General features: G+C 39.3%; 1 protein-coding gene across 3 annotated transcripts in view; it reads right to left on the bottom strand.

Moving 5' to 3' along the window:
* shc1 (SHC (Src homology 2 domain containing) transforming protein 1) overlaps window positions 1-21,688 on the bottom strand; it is a 28,290-nt gene extending 6,602 nt beyond the window's left edge. The window contains exons 1-10 of one of the 3 annotated variants that reach the window (XM_028469705.1): window positions 21,471-21,688; window positions 7,009-7,173; window positions 5,889-5,959; window positions 5,522-5,585; window positions 4,370-4,489; window positions 2,291-2,344; window positions 1,883-1,934; window positions 662-788; window positions 439-586; window positions 110-167 (exon numbers count right to left, since the gene is read on the bottom strand). In XM_028469705.1, coding sequence (XP_028325506.1) covers window positions 110-167; window positions 439-586; window positions 662-788; window positions 1,883-1,934; window positions 2,291-2,344; window positions 4,370-4,489; window positions 5,522-5,585; window positions 5,889-5,959; window positions 7,009-7,170 — 856 coding nt within the window. In that variant the 5' untranslated portion in view covers window positions 7,171-7,173; window positions 21,471-21,688. Of the gene's footprint in view, window positions 1-109; window positions 168-438; window positions 587-661; window positions 789-1,882; window positions 1,935-2,290; window positions 2,345-4,369; window positions 4,490-5,521; window positions 5,586-5,888; window positions 5,960-7,008; window positions 12,849-21,470 lie in introns of those variants that run through there. The other 2 variants (XM_028469703.1, XM_028469704.1) reach the window with 2 other exon arrangements.
* Between the last annotated feature and the right edge of the window lie 2,207 nt (window positions 21,689-23,895).

Here is a 23,895-nt window from a genome sequence, read left to right as displayed (position 1 = left end):
AAAGAAATTCAATTCTAGGTCTCAGTGATGGATAAATTGCTCTTCTTTGAAATTTTTAACAGAAAATACTTTACAAAGAGAAACACAGAGGGAAAAAGGCCAAGCTCACCTGGTAGAGGTGGAAGAGGCTGTTTATGAATGTCATTCTGACCTGGTTGTCCATATGGCTGCAAACAAAGAGAAAAATAAACCGTCTTCAACATTCTAGTATTTCAAAATAAATGCATGCGTGGGCCTTTTAAATGAACTGCAAAGGTCAGTGCTAATGTTCATCAAATACCTACTTCTAAAGCATCCTTACACTATTTACAACGCTCTTTATATAAAAGCTCTTAACACATTAAGCTGCTAGATTCCTAGCTTGTACATCATGGCTTGACATCAGTATATCCAGTTCAGAGATGTGCTGAAGCATGCCTCTACTTTATGTTTTCTCACCAGTGTGGCTCCTGGGCGTGTTCTCATGTCAACCAGTCCACCAGGGGGAGGCTGCTTTCCAGGAAAGTGATTATAGTATGGGACATCAGGAGGCGGAGCAGCCTCTTCATCCTCCTCCTCCCATGCAGAGCCATCAAATGGAGCCATTCTAGAGTTAGAACGATGTGTCAATGTGAATGCTCTCATACTTTGTAGGGAGGAAACTAACATTTTGAATCCTCACCTGTCATGAGGTGTGACCAGTTTTGGGGGGTTCTTTAAGTATTGTTTAAACCGTAGTTCAAAGGCCTGGCCAATGGTGCTGATCACTTCCTGGGCTAAACCCTCCGAACACTCCAAGATATGACATGCTTTTAGAAGGGAACAAAGAAGATGTTTAAAGGCTTTATGAGCAAAAACAAACAAATATGTATAAGCTGTACAGCCTGTTTTGCACAATAGCATCTATATCAGTGGTTCCCAAACTGGGGTACATGTACCCCAGGGGTACTTGAACACCTCTCAGGAGGTACATAAAGACTTTTTTCTCATCTATCAATAATAAGTTGTGGCACAACTCTTTTAGAATGCCCAAAAGATGAAGTTCAAATTCTAAAATGAGCAAAACATTAGAAATAAATGTATAAAAAGGCCGAAATTTGAGGTTAATGTTTGACGAGACAAAGGAAAGAGTTGAGACGAGCCTGCAGACACAGATAAATAATGTACAACATGAGCTAAGGGGTACTAGCGATAAGAAATAAAGGCTAAGGGGTACATGGAGCAAGATAGTTTGGGAAACACTAATATATTTATTCATCTAAATGTGACATTTCAAAGCAATCTTCTTTTTACTGTGCCTTTCATATTACCATGATCGTGGAAATAAATGAGTATGCTGAGGTGAGTGTAGAAATCTTTGTATTTATTCATACATTCCAAATTTGTGACAAACCCAAAAAGTTTCATTGGTTTCTTTTGGAAACAATCAAATATAAATTCTCAAATTCCTGACATGTATCTATCCATGTGAAAACTAGTGTTTTCTATGTGTAGTAACTATTTTTGTTTTGTTTTGTTGATTTGACAGGGACAATGTACATTCATAAACATCACAGGAAATGTACCACAGTGAGCCTAGTGGCTATTTTTCATCTGATGTACATGGACAGCTGTTAAAAGTCACACTGAAAACTAAATACAAAAAAAAAAAAAAAAAACGTCAATACTAGCAAGTTATATCTGTGCAAATTCATCTCTAGTATGACAATTAAAACTGATCGAAATAGAATATTTTATATATTTTGTTATTTTAAAAAAATGCTTGCTTATATACAGATCAATTAAAAGTGAAACTTTATGTTATTGTAGAGATCGAACCATGGATCAAAGGTCAACCCCAAAGTTTGATTTGAGATTTTCTCCCTTGTTTGGCAACTTTGCCATTGTTCCCGTTTCTGCTCACCTCTCTGGTTGACTGGATCTTTGGCCACATATGCTACGTACTCAGCCGTATCCTGAGGACGAGAGATGAGGGCAGGACCATTAAGAGATGTGGGGGGGGTTTAAGACAGAAAAAAATCAATAGAAAAAAAATGAAGAAAAAAAGGTTGAAGAGAAGAAGAAAGACGAAAGAAGAAGTTTTTAACAGATAAACACACTGACACTATGAGCTGAGAAAAAGATAACAGCCAGAGAAAAGATATTACATTTTAAAGAGCAAACCTTTAAACCGGAAAGACAGTAATAAAAGGAGTGAGAAGTATTATTAGGAGGAGGAAATGATAAGAGACAGAAAGGAGGGACACACTGGTAGAAGAACTATGAAAAATGTCCAGTGAGCGAGTGAGTGAGTGAGGACTGTGTGACTCACTGGGTCTCCTCCAGATGCAAAGGAGATGGACTGCATGTGATGATTTGCGATGATCTGTGGACAAAAAAAAAAAAAAAAAACAAGGGATGGAGAGAGAGTCGTATAAGAGAAAGAGGAGTGCAAGGTGGAAAAGGATAAGAGAAAACAAATGGGCGACATGACCCATGTGAGAAGTGATATGAAAGTATGTGAATGGAGAGACAATAAGAAATCATTATGGAGAAAAGTGCTTTCTCCTCCAGTCAGCAGCATCAATGGCAGCCGCAGTAAACTAAGTAGGGACAATGGATGGAACACATTTTCAACAGTCTGCAACAACCACCCGCGCCAAATCAATATCAGCATCAACACTTACTGAAGTACACAGAGTACTGTCTTCATCAGAGTTTGTATTTGTGAATGGGCACGTCTGCTGCATAATGTCTTACTCTAGTTTATACCATAAACATGCTTCAACAATGCATGGACGCCATCTCCCTGAAGATAAACATCGTTCAGTAGCTATTACCTCATTAGAGATCTAAGAGGAGGATCACATCCTGCCCTGTGGTGAATCAAGAATGAAGACAGTAAAAGGATCTGCGCAGCATTGGGAATGAGCAAAGTAGCAGTGCTACTCACGTGAACAATTTTGCTTGTGTTGGATCATTGTTAAATCAAGGGTAGAAATAATTCCACTTTGATCTCGAGTTGGCATTTTTTCTTTAAATCAGTCCCGCCAGAATTTTCCAGCCAATTTGTGTGATTGTTGCGGCCGAAAACGCCTGATTTTGTGGCAGCTTTTTAAAAAAGCTGCAACATTTTAAAGCTTTATTGTTTTTGCATAAACCGGTCAATTTGCTAAATAAGTGACTGCTTTACACAGAAAAAGGCTCAGGTTCACAACAAAAGGATTTCAGTGCACAGAATATGAAACAAGGTCTAAGTGGTTAAGTTTTTTGCAACATATACAAATATTCTTAAAATAAATAAATGGTACTTTTCCCATAATAATCTCCTCATTGCAGGATTGACACTCTAAAAGGGGAATGTTTACAGCAGTGCAGGTAACAACCCTATCCTCAAATCAAATCAACTTTATTTGTCACATACACAATCATACAGAGTACAATGTGCAGTGAAATGCATTGTGTGTCACTCCGGTTACTTACACACAGGAACACCAGTATAAAAACCTAATAAGAAAATACACCAATGTGTTATAAAATAGAGTGACTATTCATATAAATATGTGATGCAATAAAAACTGATTATTATGGATGAGTTTTCACATTTAAGATTATCAGATATGCACTATGGGGCCATTATTGTAGCAAATTTCTGTATATGTGTATATATTGGACATGTAGATTGGATGTGTTCTGTATCTTTTGCAACACTGTTTGCTGCAGAAGAGCGTGCTGTGATTTGTAAATTTGTGTGTGGAGAAACCACCAGGGGGTACAAGCAACGATATTGGTTACTGCTATAGTTTTGAATGGTACCTGTAGTGAATGTTAAGCTCTATCAAAGGATCATTTAGAACAGTGGATGTTTAGTCAGGTTATTTTCTTCAAAGGTCCTTCTAGAGCATTCAAGGGATAATTAAATTCGACCGTCAACGAACTTCAGCCACGTTGAGTCCCGGATCGACCAGAACCACCGTTTTGTGATGTCACAAAATTTGTCACAACACCTGTCTCTGGAGTCGCAGTGGCTGCTGTGATACTCTGTTGGATTATATTAGTCAGACTGGTCAAAACTGCAGAAATATTGTGCTGATTGGACATAATTTTGGGGCCGTGCGAAATTTGTGAGGATTGGCTGAATTTAAATTAATAGATGTGATCGCAACATCATGAATTCGTCAAAAAACTGTTAAAAAACATCAAAAAGTAGACTTTTAATTACACGTAACTGTTCAAACTTTCACACATCGTAAATGAATAATTTTAGTGAAGTAGTAAACTGGCTGAAATCTCCACGTTTAATATGCTTTTAATGAACAACAAACTTTTAGGTGCGAATGGCCCGCCACCATGTTTCATTAAGTCAGATTGGCTTTTTGGGATTCAGAGTGTCCACTGATAGCCACCTCACCTGTTTGCAGTCAGATGCCAGCAGATTGAGGCTGCTGGTGGAGATGGTGAGGCTGATTGTCATGCCTGCAAACTGCAAGTTACTCTTTCCCAGAATGGATGTAAGACATCGAGAGGAGGGCTGTGGAGGAGAGCAATGTAATTGAATTCACCAGTCTCCAAAACAATATGCACAAACAAAAAACAATAGGGCAGTTTTTAACAACACAGCATTAGATTTTAACTAGTGCACAAGTCTGTGTGGGCGTGTGTGTGTAGGTGGAAATGTCTGTGAATGTGGGAGTGGGAGAACAGCTGCATTTATGAAAGTGATCCTGTCTCCAAGGACAGCTGTGACCAATCAGAAAAAGACTGGACAGTTTACAAACTATAAGCAGGCCAAAAGCATCACACGCATCATGCCAGCACAATTGTTCTAGCCCATTTCCCCCACCCCCTACCTCCTCCTGCTGCCGTGGCGCTGGTCCATATATTCAATAAAGTCTTTCAGATATGTTGTGAGGAATGCATAATCAGGTTAAAATAGATGCACTTTCCCTATTAATCAATATTCTTTATCCAAGCTAAATACAGGAAACTAAACTGGCTGGATTTTATGAAGTCAAAATCTTGGACTTTTGTAGTTCAACATCAATCCTTTGTCAAACCTTGCAATAGTTGCTGAATTAAGCCACCTGTTTTATGAACTCATAGGGTGGATGTTTTCATTTTTCTTTTACTGGAATCCAGTGCACAAACACAGAAGGTCCTAAAACAACAGACTGTCTGCTGATATGTAGAGCCTGTTTAGCCTGACAATGGCTCCACACAAGCTTCTACTGTACCTCTCCAGCCTCCCTTGTGACAGGAAGGAAGGGAAAGAGAAACTAGAGAGTGATTGGTAATTACTTGCAAGTAGCCCACTAACCACAGAAGTGTACAATCAGCCTAAATCAAGAACTATGTGTGTGTGCGTCTGTGTGTGTGTGTGTGCATGTGTGCGACTGTATTTGGGAGAGAGGAGAACACGTGACCGAATCGCCAACTGACCACAGGGAGGACAATCAAGCTAAATCTAGCTCTTATCCAGAAAAGCCTTCGCACTCATGTCCACTTAATCCTCATAAATAAATGATTGCCTGGAAGGGTGTGTTCTGGTGTGTGTAGTGTGTACCTTTCTCCTGCGTTGGGCTCCCTTGGCTCCGGGTACTGCCTCACACACCACGGAGATGGCTTCCCTGAAACAATAGTAACATATTTGGCATCTATCTAATCCGGGCATGTTCATGTGGTGCACATTTAAATATGACCACGGAGTAACTGAATTCTGGCAGTAAGGATATTAGAACTTATACACTGTGTTAACAGCGCTTGTCTATGGCACAGAAGTACATATTGCTATGGAAACCAGAAAAAAATTTGGGGTAAGCAGCGTGCATATGCACACTTAAACATGCAAACACAAACCCATTAACACGTATTTCTCCAGTTTAACTATACTTTTATCAACTTCTCCAGTGTAAAGACAGGAGAATACTTACCTGGTGACCTGAGTTCTGGTGTTAAAGTCCAATGCTCGCATTGATTGTAGCACCTCTACACAGCCCATGTACTGTCCAGTCAAAAGACATTAGTTAGTATAGTAATAGTTTTTCTTGTACCATTGTTTAATAAACAAATGGTCATTCTAATTGGAAAAATGATACGAAACATGAACACACAAAAACATAATTAATACATCATAAATCTATATTTGTATCTATCTATATTCATTCAGATCTTACAAATATTTTGACCACCTCCAATTAAGGCGGGCATACACTGCGATTTTTGGCCCAATTTTTGACTCGTGCGTCTATTTTTGTGCATCGTGTCGTATACATGGGGTCACGAGAAGCGATTAACACCTCACGACCAGCTACCAATCAGCAATTGTACGGTCGTAAAAAAAGAGTATCGCACTGTTAAAGCAGTGCATGGACCGGCTTACCTCAAACTGTTAAACTGCGCATGCGCGAACACCGTAGGACTGCTGTAAAATTGACGGACAGTACTGCCCACGTCTGTCCAGCCAGTTCCCGGTCCATTGCATCGCCGCCTTTTCTTTTTAAATCTCTTTTTGCTGTGTCTCTCCACTTCCAGGTTCTTCTTCTTCTGTTTTAAAGGCGACACTTCAGAGTTCTTTTTCCTCTAATTTGTACGTTGCATTTCTGGAAACAAGACCCCAACGTGTCGTGTATGGACGTACAGTGTGAGCAGTCAGATCGTGTCAGAGTGTCAGTCCGTATAGTGTGAGAATATGAATCGTGAGCTGCGCACATTCGGGCTCTGCAATTGAGTCGCACAGTTTGAGCTGGAGCTAAGTACAACGATTGAAAAAAAAATCGCACAGTGTCTGCCCACCTTTATAGAACAATAACAATAATTTATGGATTTTCACTAAATTCTTCTTCTACACCCCCTGAGGAAGGTTGAGAGGGCTCCTGGAGGCTATCCCAGATGACCTGTGTGATTAACATAGCAGAGTACAAGTCCCTGGACAGGATATCAGACCATCAAAGTGCTAACATACACACATGGATAAGCTAGAGGGCCACAGTAAAGTAAAAATACAAGTAGAATACAAGTAAAGACAGGAAATGTGTACCACCATTCACTCACCCGCACAGTATAGGAAACACCTGTCGTGCTGACCACATTGTCAGAGTGCAGCCAACCCCGGGTGGGTTTGTTGACAAAGGAACCGTGTCGCGTCCATTCGTCTCCTCCAAGCTGCCCTCCCTCCACCCTCGCCCTCCTTGACACCCCTCCCAACCGGTTCATGTCCTGTAGAGGAGGTCGAGGAGGAGGAGAAGGAGCAGTTAGAATAGGAACAGGTGGATGAAGTGGAGGAGAGGAGCTTGAGGAGCTCCTTTCATCCCCCAAAGTCTGAAAAAGGGCCTGGGGCTGCTGAGTTCGGCTTGAGGCCTTGAGTCCTGGGAGAAGAGTGGCAGAAACTCCCAGACGAAGGGATCCTATCCTAGGAAAAAACGAGCAGAGGGTGGTGGGGCTGTTTTCAGCTGGACGTGGGGAAGTGGGTGGCAATATGGGTGTGAGAGATGAGGAAGACAGAGAAGAAGGTAGACCAGGTGAGGGAGTGAGGGGGGTAGCAGGACTAGAAGGAGGGAACGATGACGGATTGGAGTTTGTTTCATCAGTCGAGCTCAGCGACTCACTCCGAAAGTGGGTATACTTAGTTTTCGGAACAAGCTCCATCATAAATCCTCAGTGCAAGTTTTTTTTTTTATCTGGCCAAGTCTACACAAGCTTTAGTGATTCAATCAAGGTCTCTTTGTCTCACAATTCAAAGTTTTATTCGGAATGGACAAACAGCCATCTGTCTGTCTCGCTCGATGTAAGAGCTGCATCCATCTGTCTGGCAGTCTGTCCTCCACTCCTTACCCGGCAGCCAAATCCAAGTTCTTTTGGAAATAGCTTTATCCAGAATAAGAGCAAAAGCAGAAAAGGGGGAGAGGAAATGTAGACTGTGCCAGTTAACGGTACAATGTGGGGCTCAAAAGTTTTCTGGCGGCTCATGTTGTCAATAGTTCAGTCTGGAGTTTGCATCAGTGTTCAGAGAGATCCAAAAAAGCAATAAAGACATTTTTCTTAGGTCTTCACAGATCATATGTCCTGTGTACTGCCATCACGTGGGAGAGTTTTATGCAAGTATTTGGTCTAAATCAGTTTTACAGCTTTTGTCAGCACCATGAAGAACATAACAGATAGTCTTCCTCCAATGTGTTACAACACTGAAGGTGCGCTTCTGTACTTTGTTTCAAAATGCAAGATGGTATAAACATTCCTTATTCAAAGTGCTTCCTGAATCATCTGCGTCTTTGAGTGCGATGGAGCGCATGCGTGTGCATCTTTGAAGCAGCTCCCCCTTGCATCTCTATCCTGCTTGACACAGACCCATAAAAATCCTATTAGCAGCCAACAAGGAGATTGCAAAAGGGGGCAGTACAAACTAATGCAGCAGCAACACGCACATAAGACACAGCTCCAACTGGTCGATATTATAGAAAGCACCTGCAGGGCTCATGGAGCCTAGATCTGCTAAAGAAGAGAGAGGAGGCTTACTTATATATGGCAAGTCCACAACTCTTTGTAGCAGCAGACTTTCTTTAGCACCTACTATCCATCCAGGGTTCCCCTTTACTCCCTTTCCCTCTTCTTCCAGATGCTTTCATGTCCACTCTGTATGGCCCTTTCTCTGTCTCTCCCTGCTTCTCCTTCTTCTCTCCTCTTCCAGATTACCTCTGACTCAGCTTTTGTGCCATTCTGTGCACTCTTCTTTTCCTTCTCTCTGTCTGCTCTCTTCTCCTGGAAGTCCTCTCTCTTCTTCCACACAATGTACTCCGCTAGTCTCTGTCTCTCTAATGACTCCGCCCTCTCTCGTGCCACCACTTCCTCTCTCCTCTTCCAGATGATCTCTCTCTCCCCTCCTCCTCCTCCTCCCTCGATTGCCCGCCCGTTCTCCAGGCTGTCGCTTTAACAGTCAACTAGCCAAATGAATTAAAGGAGAGCCTTGTATTATGGCTTTACTGCGATTAAGATTTCAGAGAACTATAGGCCTGGGCATGGTCATTCTAGACAACATCAGAAACAAACAAATACTTGAATTCAAGACTGGGCTGGCAGAGGTGTGCTATTCCTGAATGAAGTTCCAGATAATATGGCTAAAACAAGTGACTTAGTTCAAGTGTGTTTCCTCAAATTGGCAACCACGGTTAAAAGATGTTTTTTGCTCCCTGGAGCACCATAAGATAGCAGTAGGTTAAACGTGAGACACTGTCTGGTACTGTGACACACACTGCAGTAGCACGGTGGTGATGCAACACAAGGTGAATGTAGGTCATCTGCTGATGCTGACTTATGGTGAACCTTCTGTGATGTTAAAAAAAGGTGATTGGTCATGCATGTAATCTTAACTGGGTGTTGCTAGAATGGTACTTACTTACAGCAAAGCTCAATTCAATTGTGGGGTTATGTTCATTTCTTACTGCAGAACTGTTCACACCCAGTATATGTATTAGCACCGGTTACATACAACAAGCTCAGAAAAAAAAACATTTACCTGAGAAAGGAGTGTCAACACAGGCTCATATGATATAAACATGGATCCCTTCTTCCCTTATCTAAGGCAGGGCTATAAAACAGCTTAAATTCTGCATAGTCCAATAATGACAACAAATCTATACCTGTTTACATTAGTCATAAATTGCAGCCAAGCTAATGTCCCTCAATTTAACGGTAGCCTAAACTTAAGTGGAGTTCAACCACTACTAATGTTGACCATTACTCTAAACAAGGTGTGAACACAAACATGTAGACACCTACACTGCTTACACAGAGATGTACATTTGGGCCAAATGTCACAGAAATAATACTAAAGTTGAATCATTTCCCCACACACACTTTATACACCCCGACAGTGCATAAAGTACATATTTTATGCAGATAGTGGGCGCTAGGCGCATGGCAAAAAAACAGTCGCCTACACGAGTCTAGCACCACAGAAGGATTGTCTAGCAAGTTATGCTATTCACCCATCTGGTCTTGGCCAGAAAGCACCTTGAAGGACCAAGAATTTTTTTTTCTTTACAAAAGACACCTAGTATTTAGATAGTTAAAGAACATGCAACATAAGTGACAACAGTCTGCCACGCCTTGAGAAAAGACAAAAAATATGACATTGAATAGTAGTTAACTGAAGGCTCTCACATGAAAATTATTTAGAAAAATTCAGATGTGTTTTTAAGCAAAAGGCTGCTCAAATGCACCGTGGGAAGCAATAACCCTGCTCAGGTATGTTTTAGTATAAAGACCACAATGTGGGTCAGGTGACTACAGAGGACACCACTGAACACAAAGAAATCCTGAGTCACCTACTGACACAATAATTGACAAAGTGTCCTAAACACAGTACAGCTAATCACTAGAAAAGGATTGGTAATTACTGTATAGAGTGACATTTACAGAAGAAACCAGTCTGATGCTCTTAATCATACAGTTAATCCAAATAACTGAAGATAAGCCTGACTAGTGCAAGTGGTTGTGCCTTGCCATTGATAAAGGTGAGATCAGGACAAGCGGACTGAGCTGAAACGCGCACGTAAAACAGAAGGGAGGAGGGGGAGACAGGTGACCTGAAACAACCCTGATTCATAGAAACTCCACACAGACAAAGGCAGTCTAGTAAGAAAAGCAAACCTGGTCTAATAACAGACAAAACTGTAGAAAAACTGCAAATAATTAAAAACAACAACTCAACTGAGTGTTTTCTAGTATATACATAGAAATACCAAATGAAACAGCACCAGTTTGGGATGATATGACAGAGAAGAAAAAGTTTACATCCTGCTAGGTCTGCAGCTGCCTCATGTTGCTATGGCAACAGACTTTAAAAGAGATGCCTGCAGAGGAAATATATACAAAGAAGTCTCAGCAAAAGAAGAAACCTTGAGACGAGAATGATAACAGCTCCGCAAAATTACATGACAAGCAATCAGTTGCTGCATGAAAGACTCTCAATAAGAGCACTTTTCATGAAAATCAACCGACTTCAAGACAGATCAGTGCAGTTCAGGGAATTATCCAAGTCGGGTATCACTTAAGCTTTGAAAACCAATCTCAAATCACCGGCATTCACCAACTCAGACATTACGAACACACTTTTCTAACAACTTCATAAAAACACAACGTGTTACACCACACAAATACATTGAAAAGACACATTTAAAAACAGAAAAAAAACAGTCGGCGCAGCGGTAAACAAAGATTATGCTTATCTAACATTCAGCAGTTGATTCTACACTCATGAATAAAATTCAAAGATGTTAGCAAAAAAGAAAAAAAGTCATTCAAACTGTATCTGTGGAAGTGAGTTGAATCACTTTTCCAGTGGTTTTTATTTTGTTATGAATAAGAATCTTTACTTCTAGTTTATAAAGCATGCAAATAATCAAAAATCAACTCATCTAAAGACATTTTCTGATGAAAATGACATGAATATTTAATAAAGCCAAATAATTGGTCCTCTCCGTCCCCTTTTTCTCCAGCTTTCTTTTTGTCCACTTGAGGAAAACGGTCTTTCTCTTCTGATCCGCTCTTCCACTCGATTAATTCATAAAGTTAGCAGCTCCACTCCATCTAGGCTCTCCTCAGTTTGGTTGCCTGCTTCGTCTGTCCCTCTCTCTCTCTCTCTCTCTGTGTGTTAGCAGATGGCGAGATGGCACTGTTGCCAGCTTGGACCTTGGTGCTCCTTTATTGTCCTCTCCTCCCCTCACGTCTGCCTCACATTCCCAATTTCTTCCCACCTCGGTTTTTTTTTTTTAGAGGGAAGAACATGCCGTCTGTCCTGCCCTCCTCCTAGTCTGGGTGAGTGATGCTGCCTCCCATTTTCTCTCTTAGCCTCTCTCGCACCCTTTCGTTTGCGTTCCCTCTCTCTCTCTCATATTCATATGAGCACACACACATGCACATAACACATTTTAAACACTGCTTGAGTTTCCCCACCTTATTTTCTATCATGCTACCTCCTTCCTGTTTCCTCCCCCTTCCCCCCACCTCCTCTCTGCAGCCACAATCATTTGCAATGTACAAGAGTATGCACAACAAGATGCACAGTGTGCACAGAAATGCAAACACTCCAAGCTAAGATGGGGGATGTAGAAGAGGAGAAGGTTTATTGTCAAGTGCTTTTGTGCCCCTAAATGGGGGAGGGAGAGTTCTTCATGATGGAGTTTCAGAGCTTGTATTGTATTCATGTTTAGTAACCTGAGAAACTGAATTCAAGATTGAGAGAAAAAGGAGCGACTGGGAGGATGGAGATAGCTAGCATTAGCAGCCTCCCTGTTTGCTGAGTAAAGGGTGACATCAGGTCACTCTGCGCACCCTAGATAGATGTGGACACATTAAAAAAATAAAATAAAATAAAAAACAGGAGGGAGACAGGCGTTCATATAATAAATATTTGCTGTGTTAAAACATGACTACAGCACACTGGGGAAAAGACAGGAAGGCATGGAGCAGAGATTCAAGGGATCGACTTTGACATTCAGGCATATCTGATGAGAAGGCAGTGTTGCGGAAAGCGGAGGAAACCACCCATAAAGTGACACAGAAACGCAGGAGAGGGGAGAGCAAGGAGTCCTTAAATGACACCCGAACAGTGACTGCAGTAACACGTTTGACCACTACTCCTTGTTATGTGGGTTAGTGGTGCACTGAGCACCAGACAACTGAACACAGCTCTCTGCTGCTGTTTGGCAGAAGTGATGTTAATAGTGAAAAGTCAGTGGTAAAGACAAAGCCCTTCTCCAATAGCCTGTACTATGCCCACAACCAGTGACACTCAATACACACCGTGGCTTAGGAATGGCACAGGGACTCACTTTTAAGGTCGTTTTGTTTAACCATTTTACAGAATGTGATATTTTGATCTTCAAAAAGTGAATTTATTTTATACATTTTTGAGCAAAATCAAACGTTGCAGCCTCATTTAACTTTTCCAAAAATACTATGAAATAATAGCACCAATTTTTCAACTGTATTTCTTTGATTTGAGCCTTTTAATAAACTGAAATACACAAAAATTAGATATATACATACATAAAGCTGCACAATGAAATTTACACATCAACCGTGTTGAACTGCTGTAATTACTGGGCATTACACGATCAGGATTTTTGAGCCGAACACCGATCAGTGACTTTAAAAAAACAATCACCAATCACCGGTCCAATCATATGAATTCAGGTTGGTGTTTTTTAGGTACCGACCAAAATCCTTCAGTACTGCCTGATACAAATTCACTAAAAATCTAACGGTACCATGTTTCAGGACCTAAATGCAGCCTTGTGACTGTGAGAGAGTAGAAGAGTTGAAGAATTTCCATGCAGGACTTGAACATAACATTTGTTGTCAACGTGTGAGTGTGTAGGTGCGTGACCCTTTAACTGAGAGTTAATGCGCTGGTCGCTCGACCAGTGTGCGGAGTGAGGGAGCGTCTGTGAACAAAGCAGATCGATTATAAGCTGTATGCCGTCATGTCATACTCAATGACTGCTGTGAAGCGAGGGAGTTAACCTGAAGCTGAGGATAGCTTCAACTACAGGAAAGTTGCCACACCGTGAAACTACATGAAGCCTCCATCATCATTAGCATTAGCAGCAAACACATATTTCCTGACTGTGGCATCGCAAAACCTGCTGTTGCTTATCGTCCGTATTCACAGGTGCACAGCGAAGGTGGGGCGTACACGCGAGCTTAAGTTCGGTGTCTACCACCACCCTGAAGTAGAAAGAAGTGTCCAGTAAGAAAGCGAAAGTAAATAGGAGCACATCGCTCTGCTCTAGGACTCTCTCTTTTAACATGCTCGGGCTCTGACAAAACAAGCACGCACACACATACAAACACACACAGACACTAACAGCAGACGCTGCCCCTGCTTTCAGAGCCGGTAGACTGGGGAAGAAGTCCAACGCTCAGCCGCTTCGCTCCAACCGATTGACATTTTTGCCGTTTGCGCATAGGTTTTCACCTTTGAGCACAAATGTGAGTAAAATAAAGCCGTGTCACGTAAAGTAAACAACTCTTCGATGTAAATGAGACGATAAAACAATGCAATGGAAGCATCTAAAGAAAGTTTCATCAAGACGATGTCTTTGATCAGATCGGCGAATTAAGACATTACAGTCGATCACATTAATTGCATAAAATGCAAAATATCAGCCGATATAGACGATCAGATCAGTCTAAAGCCTAGTAATTATGTAGATATTCCATTGAGACTGCCAAGGTAGGATTTCCGATTTTCCATGATCACATAAAAGGGGCGCAAAACGCTGAATTACCATTACGAAACAGAATGTGAATTATTTTAAAATCAGTTCCCAATATGACAATATGGAAATAGCTTGTGTTTTGGGATAATATTACACATGTAAATGCTATTTTTTACTCAGAAAACAGCAAGTTTGGAACTGGACAATTCTGCTCATTATCCAATTTTGCGCTTCCATTCAACTAGCGATCATTTTATCCTGACTAATAAATGACTGCAGAACTTCATCTGAAGTGTGTTTTAATGTGTTGTGATGAACGAGCCGTTCAGATTATGACTTCATTCAATTCTGAAAAGGATATGGTATTAAGACTGGTTTATCTGTTCGTGTGTTAGTTCAACTGATGATAATTTCATCATTTTTCACGACAGGAGCATTACATCTTCAATCACACGGTTGTGTGGGATTACGTGCAAAACTTGAGGACGATTTACCAGTAATTTGAGGTTTCACAAGTAAATAATACATATTTCCTAGGGATGTAACGATTAATCGTAAGGCAGTTAAAAATCAATTCATAGGTATCATGGTTCATATTGATACCCTGAAAATTGAATCACAGTTCTTTTTTTTAAACAGCAGAGGGCGCTATCTATATATCCTTCTCTTGTCCAGAAGCATAGGCTGCGGGCGGAATCTCCTACTACTTTCTTTCTGCCCACTACTCTTAAACATGTTCATAAATGATTCCTTACCCCTTTAGCACCGAAAGAAAATCTGTAATATTACGTGAATATCTGTAAAAGTCAGGTTTTTCTATTAGCTCTGTGTGCTTGCATAGCATCTCTTCTCCACTGCAAAAATATCTGCATGCCAACCGACCCCTGGGTTAACAGCGCCCTCTGCTGGTACAAACAAATGTCTGATGTAAATACAGTGCAATGACTGTTTTTTTTTTAAGTCCAATTGTTCAGTTGCACTTTTTAAAAGAAAAAAAAATTATTATGCAGTTTTGCATTATTTACTATAGAACTAGAATTTAAATTAATAGGCTTCTTCTTCATTTGTATTATTCCTTTATTTATTTCATTCAAGATTTATTTTTAGTTAAATTGCATTGTTTTGAATAGTTTATCAAGGGATTCTTTTGACAATGAAAAATAAAAGGAAAATAGTACAGTATTTTCTAGTTTTTTGTGTTGAAGCAATAAACACCCCCCCTCCCCCACCCCCAGCTTCTGTACATTATCTGTAGTTGACTCTATTAACGCTATTGAGCATGTTTAGTATGATTTTAGGAAGTTTAATAGCCAGTAAAGCAATCTAAATAGAGCAGACAATGAAACACACAAACAACATAAAACGGTAAAATGACATGAAGATGATGCGGAAATAGGTTTACTCTAAAACACAATTGAGGAAATTTCAAAATGGAAAATCACAGTTCCTACTAAGGCAGGGTAATTATTCAGTCCTTTGTGGGAGTAGGTAGCCCAAAATAGATTTTAGTTTGATAGTGTGCCACAAAGCATTTTTTGAGTACTGTTGATATAAAAAAACTCACTAAATTAGATCAGTTACAGTTAGTAGAACTGTATCAAAAAGAATATTTGATTGTCCTTTATGTAATTTCACAACCCTAAAACATATATTTCATTTTAAAAAGCCTAAGTGGTTTTGACACCATTCTGTCAGTGGGTAAATTACATTGGTTGTTCAGTTCAGCTGATTTCAGGTGAAAGTACCTCCTTTGCCACTGTTGTGTGTTTTGGTTTCTCTGGTCTTATCATTTGAAGGTCTTACCATATATTCCATTGGCCTGTGAGTCTGTAACCCTAAAAACACCAAAGTGCACATCAGCAGAGGATAAGGACAAAACACACACATGCACATACACACATTCATCTTAAAGAGCCAATCCTACATACTCAAATGCAGCCACTTTTGCCCCCAACATGCTTTACTCCGAGGATCAGCTGTGGAGAAGATCTCAGGCATTTATAATCAGAGAGGATTTTGCACAGGCATTTTGGAAGGACGGACATTAAACAGCCATGGCAACATAAACAACGCAAGACAAATGTATTTGTATAGCACATTTCATACACAAAACAACTCAATGAGCTTTTCATGATTAAAAAATGCAACAATTAGACAGAGATTATAAAATAAAATGACATACAAAGATGGAGAAAGAACGATGAAGAATAAGACAAGGAGATGATGACAATCCTGTGCGCTTGTTGAAACATAACCTGTGGAATTAAAGGAATCTGATAGAAAAACAGCTTGTGTAGGATGTTTGTGCCTCAGCTTGCCCTGTGAAAGCAAGCGAGTGTGGGATTTTTTTAATGATCAGCCAAGGTCTGTCCACTGAGGCTGCAAAAAACCTTGCAATTACATTGAATAAACATGATATAAGTGGAGTTACAATTAGTTAGAGCTCTGAATTTAAGTTTGTAGTCTTAAATCATATAATTTATAATTAGAGGTCAGTAAAACAGCTTGATGTGCGCACTAATTAAGGCCCTGGTAACACAATGCTAAAGGCAAGGACAGACATTGACCTTTTGCTTCTAGACTATTGCTACAGCAAAACCCTGACTTAAGGCACATTATAAGGATGACCTAATTGATTACACGAAACAAAAAAAAAAAACACAAAGATGCTCCAAACTATTGATTAACCAAAGTGAGGGTAAAGATTAGATCAGCAAGGTTTACAGCAGGAGACCCCACAGTCCGATAGATTTATAGCTCACTATGCTGCATACAGCAAACATGTGAGCTGGCTATTTTGGGTTATACCAGCCCTCTTCCACCACCCCCTCAAACCACAATCCCACATCTTTATCTCCTGGCTTCCATCATTCCCTTCCTGCTACCACACGGCCTCACTCCACTTACAACTTCCACTAGCAACTTCCCCCTCACTCACCATAACGGGATATTTGTCATAAGCTCGGTTATTTCTGCACTGAACTTCCTACGTCTGTACTTTTTGGCTACCAACACAAACCCACACATTAGTGGTATTAACTCAGCACAGAAAATGCTTAATGATGTATTATTATAAACAGTTTATTAGATTCATCATTTGGAGTTTATGGTCATAATGTGTCTCTTCACCCAATTATTTAAGCCAAGATAAATAGAAGTAATATTTCTTAGAATTTAATTTGCTATAAGGCATTCATATGCAAGGCAATTCAATGTGCGTTACATGATTTAAAAAAAAGTGCAACAAAACACAACGTTAAGTAGTTTAAAAATCAATTAAAACATTAAACAGGATTTTAAATCTTCAATAAAATCATTAAATCAACAATAATATAATTACAAATCTCCCTCTCAGTCATACACGGGAGAGAAAAGGAGTTCCTTTATCTTGGATTTAAAAATGTTTGTTCCATTTCTCTGCAGCATAACAACTAAAAGCAGCATGTTTGCTGTGAACTCTGGGCTCCACTATCTGACCTGTGTCCATAGATCTGAGAGACCTGCTGAATTCATACCTGACAAACATCTCATTGATGGATTGTGGACCAAACCCATTCACAGATTTTATCACCGGCAGCAGAACTTTATAGTCTATTCTGGCTGGCTGGAAGTCAGTGTAAAGCGTTTTAAACTGGAGTAATACCTATAAGGTTAAAAGATGAAATGTTAATTTTGCAGTTCAGTTCTCGCATAAAATGCAGATCATCATGCCAAAAGCGAATTTTCCTTTTGTAATATAGTCACATTTTTGTTTGTTTATTTACTGATCTTTGTCTATGTTGCTTCTCTGGTATATTCTGTATTTTCTCAAGTTCAAACATGTAATTTTAAATGTTTCTCTAATCTGTTTCATAGTATACACACTTTCGTTTCATTGGCTTGCTTTGATTAAATGTCATTACTAGCTTGATAGTTAATTAAGATAACTACTGTAACAATTTTATATTTCTATGGTTCAGATGTGTAGAAGGCAAGATTGTGAAGATAGATGCAGAGAACTGCTTGGTCCAACCTAAAAAATTGAGGTTCAAACCAAAAAAAAAAAATGTGGTAAACCTGTTATTTCACACTGACTGTTGCTCAGTTTGTTCAAGCAATATGCACTTCAATATAATAGCTCTAAAAATACCTACATCAGGTATTCCATCAATTTATGGTTCAACTGTGTCAAAAACTGAGCATTCTCCACCGGAATGAGCTCAGCGAGAGGAAACCTACCCGATACACTGCCCATTGTCTGGAAGTAAAGACGGACAACCACAGGCCATGACCTCAAGAATAAACTCATACAGTTTGTGTTTAGAACAACCTTACGTACACTCAAACAAGTGCAAATAAAAACAACACAAAGGTGCACACACCTCTCCACAAACGACAGACAGATATGGTGTGTAGTCAAACAAAGACAGAGACGTGCACATCCTTACACGGCAGACACGAGACACCCACACAAAAGTCGGGTCCTGTCAACACTTTCAGCTCGTAAACAGAAGCTTAGTGCCTCACCTCTTAAATGTGTCAATAGTAAAATTAAAGTTCACATGTCATGCTATTTTTCACCCATCTCCATTTGTTCTAAGAACCCCAAAAACATAGTATTTGAGGTTTATTTTCCCAAATTTTTAGGATCTGAAATGTCACTTTCTGAACAACTCTATACAAACGGGCTGATTTGCAAATTTATGCATATTCATGAGTGGGCGTGTCTATAGACGGAACACTGACTTCTTCCCCGCACGGTGACGTAGGACCAGATTATGGTCCGCCCTCCTCCCACCCACTCCGTAGCCGAGATCGTGCTGCTTTACAAACATGAGACGGAGCGTGGAGGCGGGGGGTTCGCTGGTACATACATAGACTGTAGAAAATACATACATAGGACTGCGCGAAGAACGTTGAAATGCTCACCTTCGTGGGCGTGTCTGTTTACATGTCAATCAAGGCAGAATGCTTACTGGAGGCGCGGCTTCTACAGCTCAGTGCGTCATCAAATTGGAGCGAGGTGTTTGGGCTCGCCCTGCAGTAAGAAAGGAGCAAATCACCCTCTAACTAACGATTGAGGGAATCAATGAAAAAAACACCTGAGCATGTGTATGAAACCCAAATAGCACTTTTATCATGTTTAAAGCACAGAAAAGTTAATTTAGCTTAACATGGGCCCTTTAAAAATATCACTCAAGCTAATTCAAGGCAAATATCGGCCCTAGCATTTTTCTCTTTTTCTGATCTGGCTGTGCGTCAGAGTGTGTAGCGATGAGCACGAGTGTACACACCTGTCATAATGGAGCTGTACCAATCATGTGTCAAGCTGAACCACCAATCAAAATCAAAAGCTTTTACTGTCGACTGATAGGGTTTGAAGAGAATTGGACAGATTCAATTTTGACGGAGTGGGTTTTGGATTGTGTGATGTGCTGTGATGGAGAGAGTGGGTTGCTGAGCTCTGACTGACACATTTTCTCTCTATTCGAGCATGTGTGTGTGTGTGTACACATCTCTTTTTTTTTTGGTCTGACATGTATCTATATCTGCTCCTTTTGGACGTCTGCTGTTGACTGGACCTTCTCTATTTCATCTATGGCAATAAATGACACCATATAATACTGTGTCGGGAGCTGCAGGTTGTAGCAGTGTGGCTGACCCTGATAAGAGCACTCAGCCCACTGGTTTTTAGGTGCTTCAATCATCCCACATACCCTTGAGTCTGATGCCCTAAAAGTTTGTCCTTCACCTTTTTAATGTGAACTTAAACTCCATTACTATGACCCTGCTTTGTATTATATGCTGAGTTGTCACATTATCAATAGCCACGGCCTAAAAGAATCCAAGAATTGTTGTACTTGTGTAATTACTCATTATACGTTACTTATTAGATATGTGTTATTACTTATTATACCCAAAACAAATGTGTATCAATGAATGTAAATATTGTGTGACAGTGACCTGCTTTCTGTTGAGTTGTTGGATTTCAGGCCAAAGAGTTGAAATGAGACTTAAAGAGACACAATTGAATAAATTATTGATAATCATAATATTATTAACCAATAAAAAGTTATTGTAGAAAAAAATGCACTCCTCAACAGATTAGTGTAAAGTATTCTTTTAGGCCGTAGCTATTGATATGGAAACATATGAATATACTGCCAGTCTATTCATACGCAACGCCCCTCATTGGCCAGTTTAGGTCACGTGATAGGTGCACCACATGACTTAAAGTTCCGTCAGTTTTATTTTAGCTCTTTTTTTTTTTTTTATTATATCCCTAACCCAGGAAATACCCTATAATGTTTATTTTTTTGTATATGTATTTTTAACCCTAACCCAGGAAATACCCCGAAATGTTTATTTTTTTTGTATATGTATTTTTAAAAGTGGACTTTGCCTTGTTAAATATGTTAAAATGAAAAAACATATATGACAAAAGTGGGATTCGAACCCACGGCAGCAGAAGAAAGAATCCTTGAGCCAGGCGCCGTATCAATAGACACTTCCTTTCTTTTAACTGTTATTGAGCATTTTCTTAGATTCCTTGGCAGTAAAATTGTATGTACTTGTAATGAACAACAATTACATTGTTAAGAATATGGAACAATAAAACTTTTGCTCCCTCAATTCACATCATAAAAATTACACAATGACGATTACAAATGGTAGGAGTCTTTTTTTTTTTTTCTTTCTTTTTTAAAGGAACATTTATTGAAATAAACAAAGGTGAGGTAGAACAACAAGAAGTAAAATGTATTTCACAAATATTAAAAAGAGGTGATGTAGAACACCTGCTCTCTGTAAATAATGCGGATCGGCAAACGCAGGAGCCTGCATCGGCTGATGCCGATACACGTAAAAAACGCAAAAATCGGCCGATATATCGGTCTATCACTAGTTATTACTTATCATATCCCAAAGCAAATGTAAAACAATGACTGTAAATACTGTGTGACACTGTGTTTGACAGTGACCTGCTTTCTGTTGAGTTGTTGAGATTTCAGGCCAAAGAGTTGAAATGAAACTTTAAATAGAGCCAGCCTTCATATTGCTAGTCAGACATGGAGGTTAGTACTACGTACTAGTAGTAAAAAGGACAGCAGCGGATAAAGCACAGGTTACACATTTAGCTCACAGAAAGATAGAAACACAGCTTTAAAACACTTGTTGGAGTCAAACACAGGCCCGTGGTGCAAACAGACGCCTCTCGGTGACCGTTTCCCACACTTTCCACTGTGGACAGTCACTAGTGGTAGAACGGCAGAGTCCACACTTGGTTCTAAAAAAGTGTGGCTAACTTTTACTCACCAGCTGTGTTCCTCCACCGTAGGCCGCTCTCCTGCCTCAATAACTCCAGCTCACTCTCATCGAACAGGACGAAGGCTCGACGGCTCGGCCACACTCCCTAAAGTTCAGCCTCACTCTTAACTTCTTCTACCGAGATGGGATCGAACTTCTCTTTTCCTTTCCTCCTCTTTCCCTTTCCTTCCCTTCCTCCACCCCCTCCACGGTCACGACACAAGCCACTTCCGCGAACTAACAGCAACGTCATCCTGTACGTGTGCGCGCGCGTGTGTGTGTGTGTGTGTGTGTACCTGGACCAGTCATTGCGCAAATTTAAAAATCCCAGTTGAACGTCTGTTTCAGTTTTAAACCACAAACGTCTTTAATATCCATTAAAGTTCTCTAAGCGGACGCCCTGTTGGTGTGTAAAGTAAATGTGGCCCTTATTTAGTTTCATTCAGGTGTATGTGCAAACTTTAATAAGAAAAAAAAAAAAAAAAAAAAAGAAGTAAAAAGTAAGAGTTGTGAGTGACTATTCTTCTTCAAAACACATGAAAATAACATGGAATTTGCGATCACGCATTTTAGAACAGTAATAATGAAGTTATTTGGGTGCAAAGTAGAAAGTATTTTTATATTGTTTTATGTTCAATGTTGAGCAAGGCCATTCTCTCTCTAAAATGTAGACATTATAGACATTAAAGAAGATGCCCATTTCTTAAATCTGAGCTGGGTAGACTGCTCTGATTTAATGTATTTAAAAAAAAAAAAAATTAAAAAAAATTGTGCACAGAATTCATGCACAGATATTATTTATTTATTTATTTATTTATTTATTTATTTATTTTTTTAATGAATGCCATGATAATGACACGATTTGGTTTAAATTTTATTTTTTAAATTCTATTTGTAGAATGGCATTTTTTGCACTTTAATCAATCAATCAATCAATCAATCAATCTTTATTTGTATAGCGCCAAATCATAACCAATGGTATCTCAAGGCACTTTACAGTAGAGCAGTCTTAAGGACGGACTCTTCATTTTATGGATACACACATATGCATATATACGTATATACACATACATATGTATCCCACACCCAACATGAATTCATCATGGCGGCAAGGAAAACCTTCTGTTAAGCAGCAGGGACCTTGTGTGGATCCCATTCCTATGATGAACAGCCATCCACGTTATGCTGTGTTGGTTTAAATAGGAAGGATAAGTCTGTTATTGTTTATTTTATTTTTTTACATTCCTATTGTGATGAAAAGTTATACCCAGAGTAAATATGAAAGTGTGTCCAGAGGTAAAGTAAATAGAAAAAAAGCATGATTATTTTTCCAACTGCAAATTGTTGAGGACTTTTTTTCCACTTTCCCAAAAAAACTTCCAGTATTGTTATCGTGAGCCCTTTTGTATATCGTACCGTGAACGTCTCACCCTAGTGTCTACATATATTATGTCAAAGCCCGTTATTTTATCAGTTATTTATATTGGCGGGATGGCCAATGTCTGTTACTTAGTTATAAAGCCAATATCGGCAAATACCAATAATTTATTTATTCAGTTTATTTCCGACATGGTTACATTCACTATTCTTTACATTTTTTTTTTTTTCTACATGCCGCAAAAGGAGACGAGAGAAGCAGTTTGCTTATCTAGGTCCCGTCCCCTGTTTTGTACATCGAAAATTTGCATGGGTTTACAATGTCGATAGCATTGTGTCGATAATGTGTGTTGATAATTGTGTCGATATTGTGTCGATAGCATTGCACATCATTATTAGTGTTGTTATCTTCTTCATTTGCATCTTTACAATCTAAAACACAACCAACAGTAGGCAAATATTCTAGAAATTTTCAACTTAAGAAACAAAACATCCAAACTTAATCATATTAAGAAGTCTACAAAAAGAGACATGGAAAAAAACAAGAGCAAAGCAAAATAAAAATTCATTTTAAATGAATAAAAATCTTGAAATAAGTGACCTGTATAACACATAGTATGGTTAAAAGGACACACCTCGTATCAGGAAAAAAAAATACAAAATCAATCCAACAACAATAACTAAAATCCTCAAATAAAATTAGACACAAATGTAAAGTAGGCAACAAATTAAAAAAAATACAGTGTCAGTTCCAGATACCAGAGAGAGAGATTCTAAGTGTTGTTTTGGAGAAAGCCTGAAAGTAGATCATAAATAAATGCAGGATAGGTACCTCATTTCTTAGCAGCATGCATTTTTAATGCTTACTGTCTGACATGTTAGTATACTTAAAAATGAGACAATTTTTCCAAACATATAGCCTAGAATATGATTTATAATACCATTGTATGTTTGTTTTTTTTTTTTTTCATTCCAACTAGGCATTTAAAAATACACCAACAGCAGTCAATCACCACAAAAACCAATTGATTTGATAGAAGTACATTTCTAGATGTGG

The sequence above is a fragment of the Gouania willdenowi genome, chromosome 16, assembly GCF_900634775.1.
Source record: "Gouania willdenowi chromosome 16, fGouWil2.1, whole genome shotgun sequence".
In the NCBI taxonomy this organism is placed as follows: Eukaryota; Metazoa; Chordata; class Actinopteri; order Blenniiformes; family Gobiesocidae; genus Gouania; species Gouania willdenowi.
The sequence above is the reverse complement of the archived record's forward strand: the minus strand, read 5'-3'. Positions and strand labels throughout refer to the sequence as shown.